Source organism: Sarcophilus harrisii, chromosome 2 (genome assembly GCF_902635505.1).
Source record: "Sarcophilus harrisii chromosome 2, mSarHar1.11, whole genome shotgun sequence".
In the NCBI taxonomy this organism is placed as follows: Eukaryota; Metazoa; Chordata; class Mammalia; order Dasyuromorphia; family Dasyuridae; genus Sarcophilus; species Sarcophilus harrisii.
This window is the reverse complement of record NC_045427.1, coordinates 265,343,287-265,364,651: the sequence shown is the minus strand read 5'-3', so window position 1 is coordinate 265,364,651 and position 21,365 is coordinate 265,343,287. Positions and strand designations below refer to the sequence as shown.

The 21,365-nt window shown below is 46.9% G+C and overlaps 4 protein-coding genes across 4 annotated transcripts; 2 read left to right on the top strand and 2 right to left on the bottom strand.

The window, feature by feature from the left end:
• Positions 1-1,499: 1,499 nt before the first annotated feature.
• On the bottom strand, positions 1,500-2,995 carry HYPK (huntingtin interacting protein K). Its single transcript, XM_003756060.3, has 4 exons — positions 2,774-2,995; positions 2,528-2,583; positions 1,841-1,892; positions 1,500-1,660 (listed from the first exon to the last, which is right to left on the bottom strand). The coding sequence occupies exons 1-4, from the start codon at positions 2,981-2,983 to the stop codon at positions 1,565-1,567; spliced, it is 414 nt and encodes a 137-aa protein (XP_003756108.1). The 5' UTR covers positions 2,984-2,995; the 3' UTR covers positions 1,500-1,564.
• On the top strand, positions 2,973-9,061 carry SERINC4 (serine incorporator 4). Its single transcript, XM_031952210.1, has 12 exons — positions 2,973-3,832; positions 4,356-4,526; positions 4,732-4,910; positions 5,293-5,372; positions 5,488-5,581; positions 5,855-6,066; positions 6,308-6,403; positions 6,516-6,642; positions 7,067-7,139; positions 7,268-7,316; positions 7,418-7,550; positions 7,855-9,061. The coding sequence occupies exons 1-12, from the start codon at positions 3,728-3,730 to the stop codon at positions 8,051-8,053; spliced, it is 1,518 nt and encodes a 505-aa protein (XP_031808070.1). The 5' UTR covers positions 2,973-3,727; the 3' UTR covers positions 8,054-9,061.
• Positions 9,062-9,298: 237 nt separating this feature from the next.
• SERF2 (small EDRK-rich factor 2) lies at positions 9,299-11,056 on the bottom strand. Its single transcript, XM_031952211.1, has 3 exons — positions 10,872-11,056; positions 10,182-10,290; positions 9,299-9,642 (listed from the first exon to the last, which is right to left on the bottom strand). Exons 1-3 carry the CDS (start codon positions 11,014-11,016, stop codon positions 9,579-9,581), a joined length of 318 nt encoding a protein of 105 aa, XP_031808071.1. The 5' UTR covers positions 11,017-11,056; the 3' UTR covers positions 9,299-9,578.
• A 5,747-nt stretch (positions 11,057-16,803) lies between these two features.
• On the top strand, positions 16,804-21,271 carry ELL3 (elongation factor for RNA polymerase II 3). Its single transcript, XM_031952208.1, has 13 exons — positions 16,804-17,618; positions 17,855-17,918; positions 18,125-18,291; positions 18,615-18,650; positions 19,099-19,211; positions 19,306-19,495; positions 19,609-19,691; positions 19,810-19,885; positions 20,298-20,463; positions 20,543-20,585; positions 20,692-20,863; positions 21,042-21,086; positions 21,164-21,271. The coding sequence occupies exons 3-13, from the start codon at positions 18,160-18,162 to the stop codon at positions 21,269-21,271; spliced, it is 1,164 nt and encodes a 387-aa protein (XP_031808068.1). The 5' UTR covers positions 16,804-17,618; positions 17,855-17,918; positions 18,125-18,159.
• The last annotated feature ends 94 nt before the right edge of the window (positions 21,272-21,365 follow it).

Genomic DNA, 21,365 nt, shown 5'->3' with positions numbered 1-21,365 from the left:
GCAGATCCAAACAGTTTTCTTGTTGCACAGGGAGAATTGGATTCAGAAGGTAAAAATAACCCGGGAAGAAAAACAAAAATGTAAACAGTTTACATTCATTTCCCAGTGTTTTTTCTTTGGGTGTAGCTGCTTCTGTCCATCATTGATCAATTGAAACTGAATTAGGTCTCTTTGTCAAAGAAATCCACTTCCATCAGATTACATCTTCATACAGTATCGTTGTTGACATATATAATGATCTCTTGGTTCTGCTCATTTCACTTAGCATCAGTTCATGTAATTCTCTCCCAGCCTCTCTGTATTCATCCTGTTGGTCATTTCTTACAGAACAATAATATTCCATAACATTCATATACCACAATTTACCCAACCATTCTCCAATTGATGGGCATCCATTCATTTTCCAGTTTCTAGCCACTACGGGGCTAGAAATAAACACAAACAGGGCTGCCACAAACATTTTGGCACATATTGGTCCCTTTCCCTTTTTTAGTATCTCCTTGGGGTATAAGCCCAGTAGAAACACTGCTGGATCAAAGGGTATGCACAGTTTGATAATTTTTGGGGCATAATTCCAGATTGCTCTCCAGAATGGTTGGATTCGTTCACAGCTCCACCAACAACACCCAGTTTTCCCGCATCCCTTCCAACAATCATTATTTTTTCCTGTCATCTTAGCCAATCTGACAGGTGTGTAGTGGTATCTCAGTTGTCTTAATTTGCATTTCTCTGATCAATAGTGATTTGGAACACTTTCACATGAGTGGTAATAATTTCAATTTCATCATCTGAAAATTGTCTGTTCATATCCTTTGACCATTTATCAATTGGAGAATGGCTTGGTTTCTTATAAATTAGAGTCAGTTCTCTATATATTTTGGAAATGAGGCCTTTATCAGAACCTTTAACTGTGAAGATGTTTCCCCAGTTTGTTGCTTCCCTTCTAATCTTTACATTAGTTTTGTTTGTACAGAAGCTTTTTAATTTGATGTAATCAAAATTTTCTATTTTGTGACCAATAATGGTCTCTAGTTTGTCTTTAGTCACAAATTTCTTCCTCCTCCACAAGTCTGAGATAAACTATCCTATGTTCCTCTAATTTATTTATAATCTTGTTCTTTATGTCTAAATCATGGACCCATTTTGATCTTACCTTGGTATACGGAGTTAAGTGTGGGTCCTATATTTAGTTTCAGAGAAAACTATTCTACTTTCCAATCTCCAGTCTCTGAAATTTCTAGTGGGAATGCTATAGGTACCTTAATTAAACCACCTCAAGATTTAATCCACTTCAAGTCTAAAGTGGCTAGTAAATATTTAAATTGAGTTTTCACTTTTTCATAAAAGTAGCCCATGTATTCAATTTTTTAATTGCATTACAACTTCCATAGCTATGAGTTGGTAGCAAACTACAGAAAGAAGACATTTGTTACAGAAATGATATAAAAGGACACAACAAGCAGAAACTTATTGCAGATCCCCATCAATGAAACACTACAGTTAGGTGGGGGAACGAAACCTTTATTCCAATAAATAAGTCCATCAATGTGTGGCCATTCAAAGGTTAGTTGGTAAGTGTAATAAGAGCTTCTACTACATTGCCCATGTGTTCCCGTAAACTCCGTTCTGCTGCTGCCCGTGAGATTTCCATCTCGGTCATCTGCAGAAAAAGGAAGAGTTATCACAAAAGGTCCATTCCAGTCCATAGCAAAAACTATAGTCAGACTACTAGGCAAAAGATGTGCTATGTTGCACAGCCCCTCCCACCCTTAAAATCATTATCATCAATTTTATACTTTGCTTTGGAACTCCTGCCAGCCAACTCCAGGTCAATACTTACTATTAGTTCTAGATCTTCCTTCTTGATTGTAACTTTTGCCAGTTCCTTCTCCCTGCAAAGTTATTTGTGAACATATTCGTTCAGGAAGGATTTATTGAGGGCAGGGCACTAGGGACACAAAGAAGAAATTGAGAATCTTAACAGAGTAGTTGGGGGAAGGAGGGCAACTGACAACTCTGAGGACAAAGGAAAGGTCTCTTACCTCGGAGGTGAGCACTTAAGGTGAGTCTTGAAGAGAGGTAAGGATGCCAAGGGCAAGATCAAAGGGAACCCAATTATAGGATGGAGTGAAACAAGAGTCATCAAACGGGGCAAGCCTGAATTCAAATCGGGCCTTAGACAGGGACTGACTGCGTGACCCCTATCGGGTCACTAAACCACTGAGCCTCCGTTCCCTCCCATATAAAATGGGGACAACAGCACATAACTCCAAGGATAATTGTGAGGAGTAACTGAAGCGCCAAATGCAAAGCATCACAAAAGTATTATCCCTTAGCAAGGGTCAACACTGGTGTTTGGGAATGTAGGTAGTGCTCCGTAAGTGTTTAATGGAAGATAACCACAACCTCCAGTCACTCCGGGCTCAATCCCATTTTTCTGCACCACGGATGCGGGAAAGTGCGAGTCTGGTAGACTAGCCTCCCTCGGAGGGTCGGTGCTAAACACAAAACCGGGGCACTCGCTTACCGCTCTTGTTTGGCCTTCTGCTCTCGAGACCGCCGATCTCCAATCACCGACATCGCCTGCGACAGAATACACGCCGGGCAAGGGCGTCAGCTCCGCGTCCCGGGATCTCCGGGGCCAGATTCGGAGCCGGACGCCCTGGGATACGCCTGGCTCCGGGCCGCCGCCGCCTTCCCTCCCCTCCCCCCTGTCCCGAGCCTGGAGGCCCCTCGCACCCTCCAGACCTCCGCGACTGCCGGCCGACCTCACCGTTTCCAGGTTGGAGCTCTGGATCTCCTTCTCTTCTGCGTAGTCAGTCACTCTTTCCAGATCGGCCGCGCCGCTGTCATGTTTCCGCGGTTTCTCCGGCGGCCGTTCGGGGCCACTCGGTTCAGTCTCCAGTTCCAGCTCTACATCACCCTCGGTCGCCATCTCGTCCCCGCCGCGCCGCCTCCCGCGCACCGCCTCTTCCGGGCCCATCGTTCAGCGACTTCCGGACCAGGACCCGTCCCTTCCGGGCGCATATTGGACCAAGCTGAGACTGTAGCGCTCCCAGTGGTCACTGCCCCGAGAATCCCGTGACCACGCCCCCCCTTGAGAAGGAGGCGGGTCATTCCCGAGCTGGGCTGGATGGGGCGGGGCGGGGCGGGGCTGTGCCGGGCGTTCCCGCGCTACCACAGTGACCGCGTCACCCGAGGAAGAGGGGACCTCTCGGCCCAGAAGTGCTGGTTCTTTGCCCGCCCGGGCGCTTGGACTTGGACGGAAGGAAAGGACCAGGCCATACCTATTGTTTAAATCTCACCCACCCAAACAGACACCACTCCTCAGGAGCTCTCAACTCTTTCCAATCCAGAGCCTTTCTCTTAGGGCCTCAGGGGATGAAGTCAAATCCTAAACCAATTAACAAAATTAATCCAGCCCGAGCCAGATATGCAAACTGCCTGCCTAATCTGTTGATTGAGCCGGGGCCAGCGGGGGCAAAGGAGGTGATCACAAGAAGGCCGCACCCACACGGTCACACATGCGAGTACACAGTCCCAGGCGATATGGGACCGTCGGGTTGCTTCTCTCCCGGGTCCTGACTCTCACCTCGCCAACCTGCTCCTCCGGACCAGCCCCGGTCCTGATGTCCAAGACCGTTCCTGGGGCGCTGAGAACGGGACAGGTTGCTTCTTTTTTTCCTTGGCGGAAGCCTTAATTAGACCTCTGGACTCTAGGACAGGGATGGTGGGAGTGAAGGCTCCTCCCAGGTGCTCTAACTCATCTCTGGCCGCGGCAAATGAGTGGAGTTCGATCAGCAGTACTCTGGAAAGAACTATCTTGTATCAGGTGAGAGGGCGATGCTGTGTACGTACTCTTAGCGGAGAATAAGGCATGGGAGCTACTTTAGCTGCAAACCGGGCCAAGTTTTTTCCCTCAACTACTTTCTTTTCCGGATTGTGAAATGGTGGATTCCCATCTTCCTACCTCCTGAATATCCTCCTCAAAACTCTTATCAGAAACCTTAGAGAGGAGTCGGGTATTGGTTGTAATTTAAGATCTAGGTAAACAATACTCTTGGGACAGGGTCTGCTTGACATAGGCCTGAATATCGAGGACCATGAGGGCACTGCGCCCAGAGCATCTGAAAGCTGCGCTCGAAAATAAATCCAGAAATTAGAGGCCTGAGAAAAAGGGAAGATTTCCTTGAAGTTGCTTCATCCACTAACATTTCCTTTAACACACGTTCATTTTAGCCCCTTCAGAGCAGAGCCCCACACCTCTCCCCCACCCCATCTAGATTTATGCTATTTACAATCCTGTCCTCAAAGAAAATTTAGAGACGTCTGTTCTACACCACCTTTGTTCTCAGGTATCATGTTGCTGTGGCCCTGCCCCCACTACTAACTACTGCTGCTCTGGGTTGCCCCCTCTCAAGGAATCTACCAGCAGTCGCCTGCTCTACACCCTTATACATGTGGGGGCCTCTGCTACCAGCTGCCTCCTGCTTTCCAGAACAGTCCTGGACACCTTCTGGGGCAAAGTGGGTGAGATCAACAGATGGGTGGTCAGTAAGGAAAAAGCTGCAATGTGAAGGAATCTGGGTAGAAGGGGATGTAGCCAAGTGAATAACTGGGGACAAAGCAAATTTTAGTATAGTGTAAAGAATAAAGTGCCTTTCTTTCCATAAAATTTGACTATCCCTGTCTTCCTCTCCCTTTCAACCCCACAACCTCCCTACCCTCCAGGTACTGATTCCCTCTGGGCTGTGTACCACTCCCTCTGGGCAGAATGACTGCCCAGTACCAAGTGGCTCTGGGGCTGTGTACCGAGTATGTGCTGGCACAGCCACCTTCTACTTGCTGCAAGCTGTGATCCTGATTAATGTCAACTCTTCTACCAGCCCCCGGGCTCGGCTACACAATGGGTATATAGAAAATACAATGTTTTATCAGGAAAAAGAAGGGAATATAACTCTGGAGTAAAGGCAAATTTACAAATCTACAAGTTGAGTAAATTCCAGGAAGGGCTAAAATGGGTCAGATTGGGAAGCACAGGCTATAAAAGAATGAGAGGACAAAGTTTCAGCAATCTTTTATCTTCATCATCTCTGTGTCTTGTAACCGTATCTCTATTCCTATGAGAGTTACTACTTACCTTACAAAGCTATAAGGATCAAATGATAAATGTTTTGTAAACTCTATATAATTCTATTAAATGTCAGCTATTAATGTTCCTGTTCTCCTGATAACTTTTATCCCTTTCTATTCCTTCCACCTTGAGTCTGTGTTCTCTCTCCTGTGACCCAGCTTCTGGCTCCTAAAGGTGCTGGTCTTGGTGGGGCTCTGTACTGCTGCCTTCTACGTCCCAGATGAGCACATCTTTCCAGGTAACCTTCAGCCTTATTCTAACCTTGGCTGGTGGTGGCAAGGGAAGAGAGGGAGAAGTACACCTAGTGATAAACTGGAATTAAACTATAATACTTATCAGAGCTCACCCTGCAGCATGGCACTATGTGGGTATCTGTGGAGGCTTCGCTTTCATCCTGTTGCAACTGGTGCTCATCACAGCTTTTGCTCACACCTGGAACAAAAACTGGTGAGGGGGAATATCCCTAGAGCTAGTCTTTAGGATGTAGAGATAACTACTACATACAGATAGCAATGTTGCAACTGCAGTGGGGGTGATGTAATAGTATTCTCCAACAGTAACTGGGAGGTGGAATAAGGTGGGATTCACTTAGGCAGTTAAAATCCTAGTGGAATCTTCACTAGGAACTCATGCTGATGATAATCTTTTGGGGGATGGGAATGGCCCTGGCCATATGGGGACTGCCTAGCCAGGCTATTCATGTTTCTCACACCCACACAGGCTGACAGGGGCTGCCCAGGACAGGCGCTGGTTTGGGGCAGTGCTGCTGGCCACACTGATTTTCTACAGCATAGCTGGAGTAGGAGCATTCCTTCTATTCCACCACTATACCCATCCAGCTGGCTGCCTGCTCAACAAGGCTCTACTCAGCCTGAACCTTTGCTTCTGTGGCATCCTCTCTTTCCTCTCCATCACTCCCTGCATCCGTCTCAGTGCGTACAACTTGGACTCTAACCTTTCCTCCTTGCCACTAAGGGGATATTTTCCCTAACAAACTAGTCAAGTTCTGGTCCCCTATTCATTGTTTTTTAATCTAATCTGGGGGGTAGGGGGGGCCTTCAAAATCTCTGGGATAAGTAACAGATGTTTCCTTAGGGTTGGAAGTTATCGTTGCCTCTTAAAAAAACAAACAAACAAAAAAAAAACCCAGTAGTTTTTGGTGTCTTTTCTCAGAACAACCTTGTTCCGGTCCCCTACAAGCCTCCATCATTAGCTGCTATATCATGTACTTGACTTTCTCTGCATTATCCAGCAGACCCCCAGAAAGGGGTGAGTAGAGAACCCAGGGTTCTTTGTGACATTTTCCCATTCATTTCTGCCTTATCTTTATACTTCTCTACTTCCTCTTCCAATTCCTCTACTTTCAACTTTATCCCCACAGTGCTACTTCGAGGACAGAATCGTACCATATGCCAGCCTAGTGTGAGCAAGGTAGGGGCACAGACACCAGACACCTCTTTGGCCATTCTGAGTGCTGGAATCATGTATGCCTGTGTGCTTTTTGCCTGGTGAGTAAAGCTGTTAAGAGGGAAGTACAAGAGATGAAAGGGAAAAAGACAGCAAGAGGGAACAAGCAACCGAAGAATGACTGGAGAGTGAATTCAAGAGGTCTAGAGTAAGAAACATCCCAAGATAAAGGGCAACTTCTGGAAAAAAGATGCTGTGAGCCAAAAATCAGGTCAACATCTTTGTGTCCAAGTTAACATCCCAGGACTTAAGTAAAGCACATAGTTAATCAGTTAAAAGCATTTAACTAGCCTTTGCTCTAGCTCAACACCCACAGATCAAAGTGCCGTAACAGAAAGGGGTTTAAGGATACCTAAAGGTATCCCTGATAGGAATTCTCCCACCCCACCCCCAATTATTATACCTATTACAAATCCTTCTACAATTACTACTGAATCTGCTAGTTAGCCTTCTTCCTCTCCACAGTAACGAGGCTTCCTATCTGGCAGAAATGTTTGGCCCTTTGTGGATGGTCAAGGTTTACAGCTATGAGTTTCAGGTGAGAATGAACATTTCAATACCCTTCTGTGCACCTGCGAGGTCCCAAACATACATCCCTGCTCTTGTGGATCATCACCACTGCTCACCTCCTCCATCATTTAAGAAAATCTTTCTCTTACTTTGCAGAAGCCCTCCATTTGTTTCTGCTGCCCAGATAATCTATCACTAGAGGAAGGTGAGTGTGAAATTAGGAACATACACAAGCACACTGCAGTAGGGAGCTCTGGAAGAAGCTGGTGCAGAGAAACCTAAACTCTGGCTCCCTTCTCTTCAAAGGGCCCAGTGGAGAGGAGACAGGCTCAGGTGCACCACAAACACCTCATCGACTCTCCTACAGCTACTCTGCTTTCCACTTTGTCTTCTTCCTTGCTTCACTCTATGTTATGGTCACTCTCACTAATTGGTTCAGGTAGGGTGAATCCTGTACCAAAATACCCTTGAACCCAAACTCCTAAGAAATGGGAAATCCCTGAGAGCCAGCAAGATGGGACTTGGGTTTGTCAGTAAGCCTAGGGTGATGGGACTCCTATTTAAGAGCCAAGATTCTGCTCCTTCTGAACAGAGATCTTGGTCCTATATAGTTATGAAGGGGCAGAGCTGGAAACCACATTCACAAGAGGCAACTGGGCTAGTCAGTAAGCCTAGGGTGATGGGACTCCTATTTAAGAGCCAAGATTCTGCTCCTTCTGAACAGAGATCTTGGTCCTATATAGTTATGAAGGGGCAGAGCTGGAAACCACATTCACAAGAGGCAACTGGGCTACTTTCTGGGTCAAGATCGCTTCATGCTGGACTTGTGCACTACTCTACTTGGGACTGCTGCTGACTCCAGTTTGCTGGTCAGTCACTAGACCCTCTCAACCCACCCGTGTTATACGCAGGCGTTGCCGTCGAATCCATGTCTCTACCTAAGCTGCTCCTTCTGAACAGAGATCTTGGTCCTATAGTTATGAAGGGGCAGAGCTGGAAACCACATTCACAAGAGGCAGTTGGGCTACTTTCTGGATCAAGATCGCTTCATGCTGGACTTGTGCACTACTCTACTTGGGACTGCTGCTGAATCCAGTTTGCTGGTCAGTCACTGGACCCTCTCAACCCACCCATGTTATAAGCAGACGTTGCCGTCGAATCCATGTCTCTACCTAGGCTGGAGCCTGACAGCTGTTCTGCCCCTGACAGTGCTGGGCTGAGGAGAGAATACAGCCTATTTAAAAAAAAAAAAAAAAAAAAAGAAAAGAAAAGAAAAAAAGAGATAACTTTTCTTTTTTTTTCTTTTTTTAAAGCTAGCTCTATCATTTGGAGCTAAAAGCAGACTAGTGAACACTCTGGGTATGCTTGTTTTGGGATGATGGACAGGCCCTGGCCACAACTTAGTCCAGGAAGGGAGGTCCCTAATTCTCTGGGCCATCAGTTCTTGGCAAAGAATTGACTCCCCAGAGTCAGCAGCCAAACACCTGCTATCCACCCCCACTTAACACTTCTCAAATCTCTCTAGCTGGAAGACAGGAAACTGGTCAATAATACTGGGGGAAGGGAAACGGTGAGAGGAAGGAGATAGAGAGACTGAAAGAAAAATAGAGAAAGAGAACAACATACTGTCCCACTTTGGACAAAGGAAAGTAAAACTGGTTCTGGAACTAGTGATATAGTCAAGGATTATAGCCCTCAAAAGCATGTTAGTTCCTCAAGAAAATCCTAGGGCTAAAGTATGGGGGGCAGTTTTGCTAACCTTCAGTTGTGATCTTGGGGACAAAACTATCATTCTCATCCTTGAAAAATGACTGCCACTGGAACATAACAGGTGAAGGAGCAAATTAATATTCTACTGACCTGGCAGCCTGAGAAAAAGGAAGATGAAAGTAACACCCACAAAATTACCCTTAGATAATTAACTTGACCTCTCTTTTGCCTTGAGCTGATTTAGGAGGGGAGAAAAAAGTCAAAATACAAGAAAATAGGAAATGATTTCAAGTTTTAGGAGTTCTCAGGATTCCTCCATACAGATTTCTCAATGTGGTTAATAGAGAATAAAGGGAGTTTCTATAATCTGCTTCCCATCACATTTATCAAGCTTCAAACACTCTTCTACAGTGAAGAGGCATCCCACCCCTCCCATCCCACCCATCCCACCATCCAAACCCCTTAGTCACACAGGCATCAGAGGAATTACAAAGCTACTTTTAATACTCTGGGGTAAGCCCCACAGGAATAAAAAACACTGGGAGAGGGTAGCCCCCTCGCCCCCAGGAACGCCCTGGAGGAGAGCAAGGCTGCCTGGGGGGGAAGGATGCACAGAGGGAACCCACTGCAGACACAGGGCGAAGGGAATGCCATCAGTTCTGGGACCTGTGAGCGCTACAGGAGGAGGCGAGAGCGTGACGGGACTGGCTCCAGGCACACGGTCGACGGGCAAGAGAGATGGGCATGAGCCATAGAGTTACTTGGGCTCTTCCTTCTTCTCATTGGCCTTTTTCTGCTTCTGTTGCATGATCTCCGAGTCCCTGGAGGTAGAGATGATGGGGCACTGGGGGTACCAAAGGGCAAAAAAGGACAGGACGCAGGGGATAAAGGGCAGAGAGGATAAAACGGATGTGGGGCAGGGGTAAATTCAGTGTGTAGGTGAGATGCTCACAATCTTGTGAGGCCACAGAGCTGGAGCTCGGAGGACATCTGCCTGGTTTTTACATGGCCAAAAATCTCACCATACAGACTTAGGAGTGTGCCTCACCACACACAGCAACATGAGCCAAAGGGGAAGGAGGCGAGGCAGGAGAGGAGTACAGGAGGGGAATATGGGACCCAGAAACACAGCACTACTTGAAAACTAACGGAGACTTCAGTCATTCTGATAGCTCTTCCCTAGCCCTTCCGAAAAGATCCTAAACTGCTCATTCGCAAGACTGGCTTAGTCCTTCACTGAAAGCACTGGATGGATACTACCCTAATGCCTCCTCCGGCCCCTCCTCTCCCCAATCCCATGCCCTTCTGAGCCTCTTGGGCACTTCCATCTTTCTCCGTCCCCTCCCCTCCCTGGGGCTACCTCTGCTTTCGGGCAGCGGCGGAGAGCCCGTCATCCCGGCGTTTTCCTTTGCCTGAGTCGCTCTGCTTTTTCATGTTCTTCTGGCGGGCAAGCTCACGCTGGTTACCGCCTGCAAAAAGGCAACAGAGAAAGGATGAGACCCCGGACACTTCAGAGAAGACTCTCCCGCAAGCCCGGGCACAGGGAAAGCAGACACATCTGCGGACACTGACCGAGGAAAACGGAGGAGGGGGGAAGGGAAAGAGGAAGGAGAGGAGGAAGGGGGGAGGCGAAGCCCAATCAAAGGTGGGGGGAGGAAGGGAAGTACTGCTTGCACAAGGCACGTTGGGGGCTGAGGGAGGGGGGTCTCCAAGCACATGTGTGCGGGGGGGGCCGTCCACTTGGGGGCTGGCAGCGAGCAGATGGGGGAGGGGAGATCTCTGCGTGGCAGGGGGAGGGGGCTGAGCCCCTCAGACTGGGAATCCCGGGGCTCTTGTTCTGAGCATCAAGGATGCAAGAAGGGGGCCTAAACGGGAGAGGGGGGGGTTACAAGAGGGAGGGTCTTGGCATGCTGGGGGAGGGGGTGGCGGTGCGCGGAGATCGCCACTCGGGAGCGATTTCCGAGCAAGGGCCTAGACGTGGGCTCCCTGGGAAGGCCTCGCGCTCAGGAGACGCTTGGGACTCGCATAGGGAGGGGGCGTCGGTGCTCACGGGTCATGGCGACGGCAGCGGCTCCGGCTTGACTCGGTGGCGTCCGCTCTTTCCTCTCCGACGTCCCCGTCCCCGACCCCGCCCCTTCCCCGCCACGTGACGCGTTCGCCCAATTCCCCACCGACCCAAACCACCCCCTCGCCATGTCCTCCAAAGAGGCTTTTTATTGGTCCATAAGGATCACGTGGAGCCACGGGCACCCCGCGGACTCCTTCACCCGGGGGCGGGGAATCATTGACGAAGGGCACGGCGTAGGGAGGAGCCTTCCGATTCGGGGCGTGGGCGGGGCCTAAAGAAAATAGGCTGCGTCACGTGGCTGGGTGGCGACGAGGCGCTCCCGGAAGGGCGGCCCCTCCCTAGTTCCTTGGCCCGGGAACCGACACGTGACCGGATGGAATGCCCCAGTTGCCCGGGTCTGCAGCTGTGTCGTCTCGGTTGTTCCGTCCCCAGCCCCTTTAAATGCGAGTCCCCGAGAGTAGATTGCAAAGGTTTCCTCGTTGCGGGCGCAGCTCAGCCTCTTGGGAAGGCAGCGAGAGCCCTGAGTTTAGGGAGTAGCTGCTAGGGATGTAAAATCACAACAAAACGTTCTTCATGACCCTTTGGCCATAATTCAGCCCGATAAACATTATCCGTCCCCTGGTGTGGGCCACGAATTGTGCCGAGACCCGGGGATGCACAAAAAGACAAGCCCGTGGTAAGGGCGTGCACAAACACGTTCAAACTTAAATACAGGTTAAATAGTAAAAAACTAAAGGGTCTTGGGGAAAGTTTCAGGCAGAAGGTGATTTTGTTGTTTTTCAGGACCTTCAGGGATTCAAGATGTTGAAAGTTTGCCATCTAAATACTCAAAGGCTCAAACTGAGAGGTTGAGTCTTGCTTAATAGCACGAAGGAGGAAGAAATAACGTGCTTACTCTGGTGTCAGAGATCCAGACTCATACCAGCAGAACCGGTCAGTTCCAGGCTCTGAGAATCCAAGCTGATTTCCCCCGACTTCTGTCCGGCTTCCTCAGTTTTAAACCCACAACCACGTTCCTCCTTCCTCTTTTGTCATTCCCTTCTTTTCTTCACATACAACCCGTTGAGATTCTGATTTTATCTGAGAGAGAAATGGCCAGAGCCTCACCCTTCTTTTCTACCTACTACAGTCCGAATGTTTGGACGTGTTAAACTGAGTGGAATGGACTCTGGGTCACTTCTACCCTTTCTTTCTTTTTTCTTTTTTTTTTTTTTTATTATTATAACTTTTTATCGACAGAACCCATGCCTGGGTAACTTTTTTACAACATTATCCCTCCCACTCACTTCTATTCCCGATTTTCCCTTCCACCCTCCACCCCCTCCCCTAGATGGCAAGCAGTCCTACACATGTTGAATATGTCGTTCTACCCTTTCTTTATGTTCACCCCCACTTGGATCTTTTGAATAAGATCATACATTCACCCATTCTCAGACCTTTTGAATAAGATCACAGAATCAGCAGTTAGAAAATTAAGAGTGAATTTAGAGTATGGAATAAGAAAGATGAGATAGGAAAGAAGTTAGAATGTGAAGGTAGATAGTGTTAAAACAAGTGAGAGGGCAATTTTGTGGCTTAATTTATGGGTAGCATTAGTAGCTATGACTTGATCTTGGAGCTGTCACACCATTTTGTGGGGACAGACTTGCCCAAGAGTACAAAAAGCCTCTATATGTTGATTAGAAATCAGTACATGAATGTACAGAAGATGTTTGTAAAGTAACTAAAGAAAATTAAAGACATTTTACATAAATCAATAACTAGCTTGATTTTATTCGGAATATGGTGAATTTTGGACTCTTTTATCAAGCTGGCAGACAAAATAATCTTTGTTTGCCAAAGTAGGAAAAGTAATAAGGAATAGGGCAAGAATTTAAACCTTGGACCTGCTGAAAATGCAAATCTGCCTTTTGTGCGATTGCACAAGAACCATAGAGCTGGGAGTTGTAGAATGAGCGGCGGTCAAGTTTTGTATCAGAGCCGCTAGGTGGCACAGTGAATAAAGCTCTGGCCCTGAAATAGGGAATGAGTTCAACTCTGGCCTCAGGTATTTGTGATCCTTGCAAGTCACTGTAAAATGAGCTGGAGAAAGAAATGGCAAATCACTTCGATATCTTTGTCAAGAAAGATCCAAATGGGATCACAAAGAATCGGACTCAAAAGCAACAACAGTCCTATATGTAGTGTATTATATTGTTCTATCTGAAGCTTCTGTCTCTTTTTCTTTTCTTTATATTTTTTAAGTCCAAACTTTTTTTTAATGTTTCTCTTTGGCCAATTAACTTTTGATTATCATATTTCAGGCTGTTCATTTCAGCTTTATCAATATACACTATATTTGCCCTTCAGAGATAGCTTTCTAGTGTTACTATATATATTCAATACACAAAAACTCAGTAAAGAATAATATAAATATTCTTTGTGGGGGTTTTTGTGTGTATTTTTTTTAGGTGGAAGGGAAAAGACCAAAAACAAACAAAAAAAAAGATTAGACAGTAAAAGAAAAAGTTGGCACAGAAAAGTCCTTAGAAGAAAGATATCATGCATTTAGATGTCCTGAGTTGTCTATCAGAAGAAAAACACTAAATTTCGACAAGATGGAAGCTCTTGGGCTGAAGGGGAAATCAAAAAAATCCCCTGCTCTTAACCCTAATACAGTGATTTTAAACAAGAGAATTGAGGAGGGAGAATGAGGAAACTAAGACTTCTTTGCAGGAAAAGGGAAAATTGGGGAAAGGAACAAGGACTTCCCCCATGTCAGGAGAACTGGGGTTAGTGGCTGGAGGCTTATCATTTGCAACTGCAGAAACCCCAGCAGCTGTTATCTGTCTAGCCTCCACAGCCAGTCTGGGGCACATTATTTTTAAAGTTGTCACTTCCTCTTACTCCAACCAAGTGAGAAATCTGATAGGGAGATATGTCCTGGAATCTGCATCTTAGGAGGCAGAGGAACTGATCAATCAGGGCAAGGAACCATGTTCTCTGCTGCTGCACTATGCTGCTGTATCATCAGTGTGGACAGTGCCAGATAGATGGCCTGAGGGAGCAAAACAGCCTTGTGCTTAGGTGCTCTGAGCCTAGAGGAAGAGCTCTGGTCCCATTGGCACCTCCCAGCCCTGCTTTCTTGAAGGCTGCTTTGGTGATATCTGGGAGGTTTTAGCCTTCCCTCCTAGAACTTTGCAAAGGAGTGGGGTGAGCCTAGAAGGGAGGGAAGATTGCAAGAATGAGAAATAAGGGATTTCAGAGGTAGATCCAAAATCAGAAAGTAACCCAAATAAAGAGAGTTGGGCAAAGAAAAACATCCAAAGTGAATTAGTAAATTTTGCCTTGTTAGTGGGTTCCAGCTTCAAGGCAGCCAGGGCTGGCAGAATATCTCCTTTCTCTGACAATAGCTAAGGATAGACATGGAATTTCTTCAATGTGGAAGAAGGATAAAAGTATGAGAGGCCCCCAATTTGGGTTTCCTCTTTGTCAGGGGGCCTAGAACTTAGGGTTCTGAAATGGCCTTGCCTCTCCATTCCCATTTCAATTGGTTACACCCATCCCCAAGATTGTGCTGTAATAATCCTCCCTATTCCTTTGTCCTAATGTATTCCCACCCCCCAACAAACACACCTTACCCTTCCTGAGCAAAGCTGAACACTGCAAGGGTCCCAGATGACCTCAGAGTTTCTCCTGACATTCCCTTCAGTTGTACTTTTATGCTGTTCAGACATTTAACCAGATCACCCAGTTGGTGTAAATCCTATCCTCCGTGCTCTATGGACTTGATGAAATATATAGGTATTATAGCTAACTCGGGCAAATTGTTCCCAAAGGTTGTCTCTAGGCCTTGCTCCTAAGAGCCCCTCCTCCCCAGCACCTTCCATCTCTCCTACTGTCCTCTGCATCCAGCTCCCTCTCACCTATCCACTATTTACCAATACACCACAGAACTAAGCAGCAAGTACACAGTGCCTGTCCTGGAGCGCCTGCCCTCATTGCAAGTGATCATTGCGCCATTCCCACCAGCCAGACCAGGTTCAGGCCCTGGGCTGGGGACAGATCCCTGGTGTCCTGAACTGGAGCAATCTTCAGGAGCATAATTTCATATAGAAGCATGATCCTGGTGGCATATCTGGCTCCTTGTAAGGTAAGATACCACAGGATATGGGAATTGGGACTGTAGGAAGACCCTTGTCGTTGCAAAGGGCTTGAAGAACTAGAACAGGGTTGTTATTTGTCCTTCGTTCTCAAAGAAGACCATGACATCAGGGAGATGATGGCATGACATGCAAGTGATTTGGATTTAAGTGAGGGAGGGCTGGGCAAGGTCACCTGTCTCACTTTCCCCTCCAGAGCCATCTGGGTCCAGTGGCAAGATATAGATCAAGATGACTGGAGATGGCAATTCAGGTGATTAGTTAATCTCCCGAAGATATCTAAGTATGGTAATAACACCCCCCAGCCTTTATCCCTAGCTGTCTGGTAGGAGGAGTGGACAAAAGGAATGCCTAAAGGCAAGGAGATTGATGGGATGACCTGTTCGATATCCTGGCAAGCCCTGCAAGTATCTACAATCTTGAGAAGTGAGCAATGTAATACTTACCTCTACTCTAATCCACAGTCTCTGAAAATAATAATAATAAATAAATAAAAGTGGACTGCAGGAAAGGAGAGTGTTCCTGTGCATGGAGAATGACAGCCCAGAATTGAGGGAGGGAGGGAAGGAGGGAGTTGTGCTCCATAGTGAGGGACTATGAGACATGAAGCTCAAGCATCAGGGATACCAGTAGTCTTTGTGTCACCCTGGGAAGAAGTTTACCTGAGTCATAATGTCAAAGAGGAGACGGGACATTATTGCATTTTTTTTTCTTTTCTTTTGTTTTTTAAATTGGTAAGTCCATAGAATTATACCTTCTCTTTTCTTCTCACTCCACCCAAGCCCCACCAAAAATAAAGCAATGGTGATACTAAGCCAAAAACAAAAAGGCTTCCACCAGTTAGAAAGCACCAAATCAATGCTACACAGCCTGACAATTTAGTAATTTTTCAGGCATTTCACCTTATTTCACCTCTCCCAGTCTATCCCTAGCCTGCTGCCCACTTCCCCCATCCCAGCACAACTGTTTGAAAATACTAGGTAGGAAAAAACAAACACCAAATCTACTTATGCCTCCCAGGAAACTCCTTCCCATTCTCAGTTTAAACTGATTACTGTTCTGCTAATGGAAATGACAGGACCTTAGTGTTTAGATGATCTTTACACTTCCTATATCTGAAGCAAGAACTGGTCAGTATTTAAATTTGAAGATGATAACAGCTAGGAGTTACATGTCACTTTAAAGTTTGCAAAGTGCTTTACAAATACTACCTTATTTGATCCATACAACAACTCAGGGAAGTAGGTACTAGCTACCTTTTTTACAGGTGGGAAAACTGAGGCAACAGTTTTGGGGTTTTTTTTTTTTGTTGTTTGTTTTTATTAAGGGAGTTATCCAGCATCATACAGCTAGTAAGTGACTGGGACAGCTTCTAAACTCAAATCTTCTTGACTCCCAAGTGCTTTACAATTACTATCTCATTTGATCCTCACCACAACTCTGGGAGATACTATTATCCCTATTTTGCACTTGAGGAAATGGAGGCAAACATGTTACATAACTTGTCCCAGGCTCAGAAAACTAGTATCTGAGGTGGGATTCAAATCCAGATTTTTCTGATTCCAAGGCCAGCACTCTACCCCGCTGCACAACCTAGCTGCCTGATTCCCAGGTCAGAGCTATCTATGCAACATAGAAAGATACACTGGACTCTAAATTTAACATTTTTCAGCCTGCCTCTTTATATTTGCTCAATGTTCCTTCTATGTGGGATGTACACATCTCCAATGTCATTTCCTTAGTGAGGCTTTCCCTAATCCCACAGATTACCTTGTAGCTATGGGTCTATGCAAATTATATCTTCCCTAGAACAATATAATTTGAGGGCCCAAACCTTTCTTTTCTTTATATCCCTAAAGCCCAACATAGTAGAGTAAAATAAACATTTGTTGAGTTTAAGTTGTGAATGTCTACAGGGTGAGGCAGGAAGATCCAGGTGGGTGGAGAGCAGGAAAAAAACAGGCATGAAGGTACTTGTAAGGGAACAGAAAGCAGGAGGCAAAATATCTGGATTACAACTCCTTCACACACCTGGATGGCTGCCCTAGACCTGGCTGAAAGGTCAGTCTTTAAGTCTCCCTTAACCAAACTTCTATCCTCTAGGACCCCCAACATCTTTGGCTTGTCTCAGGAATAAAGCCCTTTGCTTCTTCCACTAGCCACTTGCAAACCAGCCTGTTCCCTAGGGAAGAAAGCTGAAGTCTTGCCTTGCCGGTACAACAGGTCTCTAGTGGGGAGTGGCCTGAGCCAGGCTAGATTGTCTCCTTCTTCCCAGGCCACTCATCTCCGGCACCCTTCACGGCTCACACCAGACCCGCTTACCAGTCAGGTACACCCAGGCCAGCAGCAGCGGAAAGGCTGTCCAGACTACCCTTTCCATTCTCACCCCCAGGGCCCAGCAGCTGCCTTGGGGAAAGGCCCGGCTCAGGACTTCAGGTGGCAGCTTCTGGCGTGGTGTGCATGGCAAGAGAAAACGGACCGGTCGGGTTTTCGCACTTGGGATCCTAGCGGGACGCTGAGATCAGGACTTCTGACCTGCCATCTTCTAGCCCTTGAGGGGCTCATCTTAGCTTCCTGAGCAGCGCAGGTGCTTGCCCTACCTTTAGTCCCTCTTCTCCCCAGCCCTTCACCTCCACCCTCTGCGGCGACCTCAATCCCCTAGGAAAGAGGGCAAGATAAAACTCGGGAAGTCCACAATTCTGAGACAGAAAAGCTAAGCATTTTGTTCAAATTAGGCCAAGGAAACTGAGGCAGGAACGAGGATTTTGCCTAAAAAAGCTGACTCTACCAGGACCCCTTTGCTTCTTCTTTCATTTTTTTTAGGAACTCTTCCAGAGTCCCTCAGTGCCTAGTCCCTTCCTGATCCCACTGCTTTCAGGCCAAAGATGTAAGACTTTCCTTCACTCTTTGGGAGGAGTAGATTGAGGGATCAGGGATTCTAGCATGCGGGTACGGGCCTAAGAGACCTGAGGGCGGAGTCTTAGGAGAGGCGGGGTCAAAACCAAGGGGCTGGACCGGGTTGGGTAGGGATAGGTGGAGCTGGCATTCACAAACTGGAGCGGAGTGGTGATACTAGTGGTCCTACTCCTGCAGCAGCCTCGATTGCTCTCGCCTCCAGTATCACCGCCATGGCGGGGCCACTGGAGCCTCTGAGCGGGAGACTGCGGCTCTCTTTTACTCCTGGTCCACGAACTAGTCTCCTACTACTCCGACTCAACGATTCAGCTTTGCGTGCGCTACAGGACTGCCAGCGGATACAGGTGCGAACCCTTCTCCCTGGTAGATCCGGGACTGGTTCCCAATCATCCCGAGGTCTTTTTCTCAATCCTGCACTCCCATTCAGATACAGGCTTCTCTACAAGCTCTTTAACCCTTGTAGCACTGGTCCTGGACACCCCCGGCCACACACCAACCCCCTACCCCCAAACCCTGCCTCCCACTCCTCTGTGGACCCAAGGGTGCCGAAGACTTCTGCCGATCCCCGACTTGTCTGAGCCACTTAGAAGGCAAGTATCACAGATCTCCTTACAATGGGGCTAAAAACACTTTTTGGTCCTCAGCTCTCCCTCCTTGTTTCCCTCAGGCCCAACCTGTGATCACCTTCCGGGGCAACAGAGGGGTGAGTGAAGGACTGACTCTTTTAAGTTTTTGAAGGGTATGGGACAAAAGGGCGTTGCCGAGGCTATGGTACTAGGGAGACCGTTTTGGCTATGCCACAAAGCGATCAGAGAAATTGGAGTGGCACCACAACCAGATTGCCTTCCCTCTTCTGGTGCCTAACCTGAGCGGGCATCGAGGCGCAAAGTCCGCCTCTGTGTAGGTACAAGGCTCGGATGAGGTGGGGGGGAGGGGGGAGTGAGACAGGAAGGACCCTAGAGATAGAGGAAGCCTGTGCTTCCAGAGGGAGTTCAGGTCCAGCTGCATTTGGTATCACTAACAAGCCCCCAGGGACTCTTAGTTCCTTGTCACAGGCTAACTCTAGAAGTCCTCCTAAGTGTTTACTCGAGAAGTGATGAGCTTTAGCTTTTGCTGGGAAGAGAGACAACTTATTAGATTTATTCTTTCAGTACCTGCGACTTCCCGGCCCTGGCTGTTCCTGCCTCTTCTCTTTCATAGTGTCCCAATGTGGAGCAGATGGGCCAAGAGGTGGACTGGACCTCGTGCGCCACCGCTTGGGCAGGTAAATGGACATACATAGAATAACCAGAAGAATGAGGACATCGATGTTGAATCCTTTATATACTTTGCTCCCTCTTTCTTCCACTCCCCTTCAGATCTGGACCAGGCCTGCTTCGAAGCCTTGGTCCTCTTCGAGAGCGAATTACTATCTGCTCTGCTGTAGATTCTGTACCAGTATCATCTTCACTTCAGGAAAATCAGCAGGGTCAAAGTGCAAGGGAAACAGGGAACCAGCAAGGCAATGGATTGCATGTGGGACATCAACCACAGCTGTTCGTAGAAGAGGTGAGGCCCGGAGTTAAGGGGTATTACAATAAAAGATCTAGAAGCCTAACAGTGAAGGGGCTCCAGATTGACACTGCTGCCTCCAATCTCAGGCAGCATCACCTTCCCCCAAGGTGCTGGATCCCCTGGAGAATAGTCAAGAGGTACAGCCTATTCCAGGATCCTCAAGAGATCATCTGGCACAGTGGGTATTGAGGTACTTGGGGATAAAATGGGAAGGGCAAAAAGGAAAGGAAGTGTTGGCAACAAGAAATCCAAAAGCACTCAAAAAAAATTTAAGTTCCAAAATTAATTACTTTTTTCTCACACTATAGGGACCCAAGTCCTCACCCCACAAAAGGGCCAGATCAGAGGCCCTCTTCCTTGTCCAGCCAGAGGCACTTGAACATAGTAAGTGATTATTTACAGGGTCATATATTTAGAACTGGAAGAGATCTGAGGTAATCTAATTGACACTCTCATTTTAAAGGGGAAACTGAGCCCCAGAGGCATGACAAAGTCAGAGACTATAAATGAACCGAGTTGAAACAGGTCAACTCCAAATTCAGTGGTGTTGATCCAGTGCCACCTTGAATAACTTACAGTAACTTACAGTACCATGTGCTTAAGAGCACTTTTCTCTGATGACATAAGCATGGTTAGTTTTACAGATAGGGAAACCCTCTTCTTGGAGTTTTAGGATATAAACATACTACTGTTTTTCAACTTCCAGAATTCTATCATGTGGTACTAGTTAGGAAGAGGGAGGTATCTGCTAGGGCTAAGTCTCTTTTGAAAATCTGGATTTTAAATTTCTCTTTAGAAGCGACACCCCTCCTTAGATCTACCAGAACCAGAGGACAAGAGGCCCAGAGCTCCCAGCACCCCACAGGAGCTTCCCAGCCACGATCCACAAGAAGAGGGAGAAGAGTGGGAACAAGACCACACTGCAGGTGCCAAACAGGAACACAGCTCCTTACCACAAGCAGGTAAAATTTATGGGGGTGACAGTTCCTGCAGTGTTAAGAGAGAGAGACCTTTTCCTTTCATAGTCTGTTTCTTTAACAGGCCCAGAACCACTGCTTCCTGGAGAAACACCAGACTACTTCCTGTGAGTATATTATTTCTTCTATATTTGTTCCTGAGTGACCTTACACTCCTGTGGCGGGGGAATGAAATTTGGGGACAGTAGAGTGATGATTTTATGGCTTTCGCAGGCAATATGGAGTCATCCATAGTACTGAACAATGTCGTGTCTATGAGCAAGATTTTGAAGCAGATTATGCAGAGTATAGAGCCCTACATGCACGTGTTGGGGCTGTCAGCCGAAGATTCATGCAGTTGGGAATGGAGATCAAAAGAGTACAACGAGGCACCCCAGAACACAAGGTAAAAAGCCTTTTCAAAAAACACCCAAAAACTCATTAACTAGTAACTGATTCACTAAATGATTATGTTGGGAGAAAAGTTTAGACTGTACATAACAACAACAAAAAAGTTATTATCTCCCTTTCAGAGAAGTTGAGGGTCAACTTAGGGCTGTTCATGTTTTTTCTTTTTGTTTCAGGTGCTAGAAGACAAGATAGTCCAAGAATACAAAAAATTCAGGAAGGTATGACTAGGGCCGGGGTAGATAAAGAAAATTTGGAAGCAGGGAAATAATCTAAGATATTAGCTTTGTCTCTGCAGCGGTGTCCAGGTTACAAAGAAGAAAGACAGCGCTGTGAGTACCTGCATCAGAAATTGTCACACATCAAAAGCCTCATTCTGGAGTTTGAGAAAAATGGAGACAGCTGAGGCTGCCAGGAGGGCCTCAGGCTTTCTGTCTGGTGAGATTTTGATAAACAGAGTGACTATGAAACAAATGATTTAGACTGATCTCACTGATGAT

Excerpts from the sequence above, each read along its gene's own strand:
- SERINC4 (XM_031952210.1), top strand. The coding sequence starts at position 3,728 with ATGGTGGGAGTGAAGGCTCCTCCCAGGTGCTCTAACTCATCTCTGGCC. Across the intron at positions 4,527-4,731 it reads TGGACACCTTCTGGGGCAAA|GTACTGATTCCCTCTGGGCT; the intron begins GTGGGTGAGATC and ends CCTACCCTCCAG. Across the intron at positions 5,582-5,854 it reads CACACCTGGAACAAAAACTG|GCTGACAGGGGCTGCCCAGG; the intron begins GTGAGGGGGAAT and ends ACACCCACACAG.
- SERF2 (XM_031952211.1), bottom strand. The coding sequence starts at position 11,016 with ATGGCGAGGGGGTGGTTTGGGTCGGTGGGGAATTGGGCGAACGCGTCA. Across the intron at positions 10,291-10,871 it reads CGCTGCCGTCGCCATGACCC|GCGGTAACCAGCGTGAGCTT; the intron begins GTGAGCACCGAC and ends GCCTTTTTGCAG. Across the intron at positions 9,643-10,181 it reads GCCGCTGCCCGAAAGCAGAG|GGACTCGGAGATCATGCAAC; the intron begins GTAGCCCCAGGG and ends CTCTACCTCCAG.
- ELL3 (XM_031952208.1), top strand. The coding sequence starts at position 18,160 with ATGGCGGGGCCACTGGAGCCTCTGAGCGGGAGACTGCGGCTCTCTTTT. Across the intron at positions 18,651-19,098 it reads CCTTCCGGGGCAACAGAGGG|TACCTGCGACTTCCCGGCCC; the intron begins GTGAGTGAAGGA and ends TTATTCTTTCAG. Across the intron at positions 19,692-19,809 it reads CTGGCACAGTGGGTATTGAG|GGACCCAAGTCCTCACCCCA; the intron begins GTACTTGGGGAT and ends CTCACACTATAG.
- HYPK (XM_003756060.3), bottom strand. The coding sequence starts at position 2,983 with ATGGGCCCGGAAGAGGCGGTGCGCGGGAGGCGGCGCGGCGGGGACGAG. Across the intron at positions 2,584-2,773 it reads AGAGCTCCAACCTGGAAACG|GCGATGTCGGTGATTGGAGA; the intron begins GTGAGGTCGGCC and ends ATTCTGTCGCAG. Across the intron at positions 1,893-2,527 it reads CAGAAGGCCAAACAAGAGCG|GGAGAAGGAACTGGCAAAAG; the intron begins GTAAGCGAGTGC and ends ATAACTTTGCAG.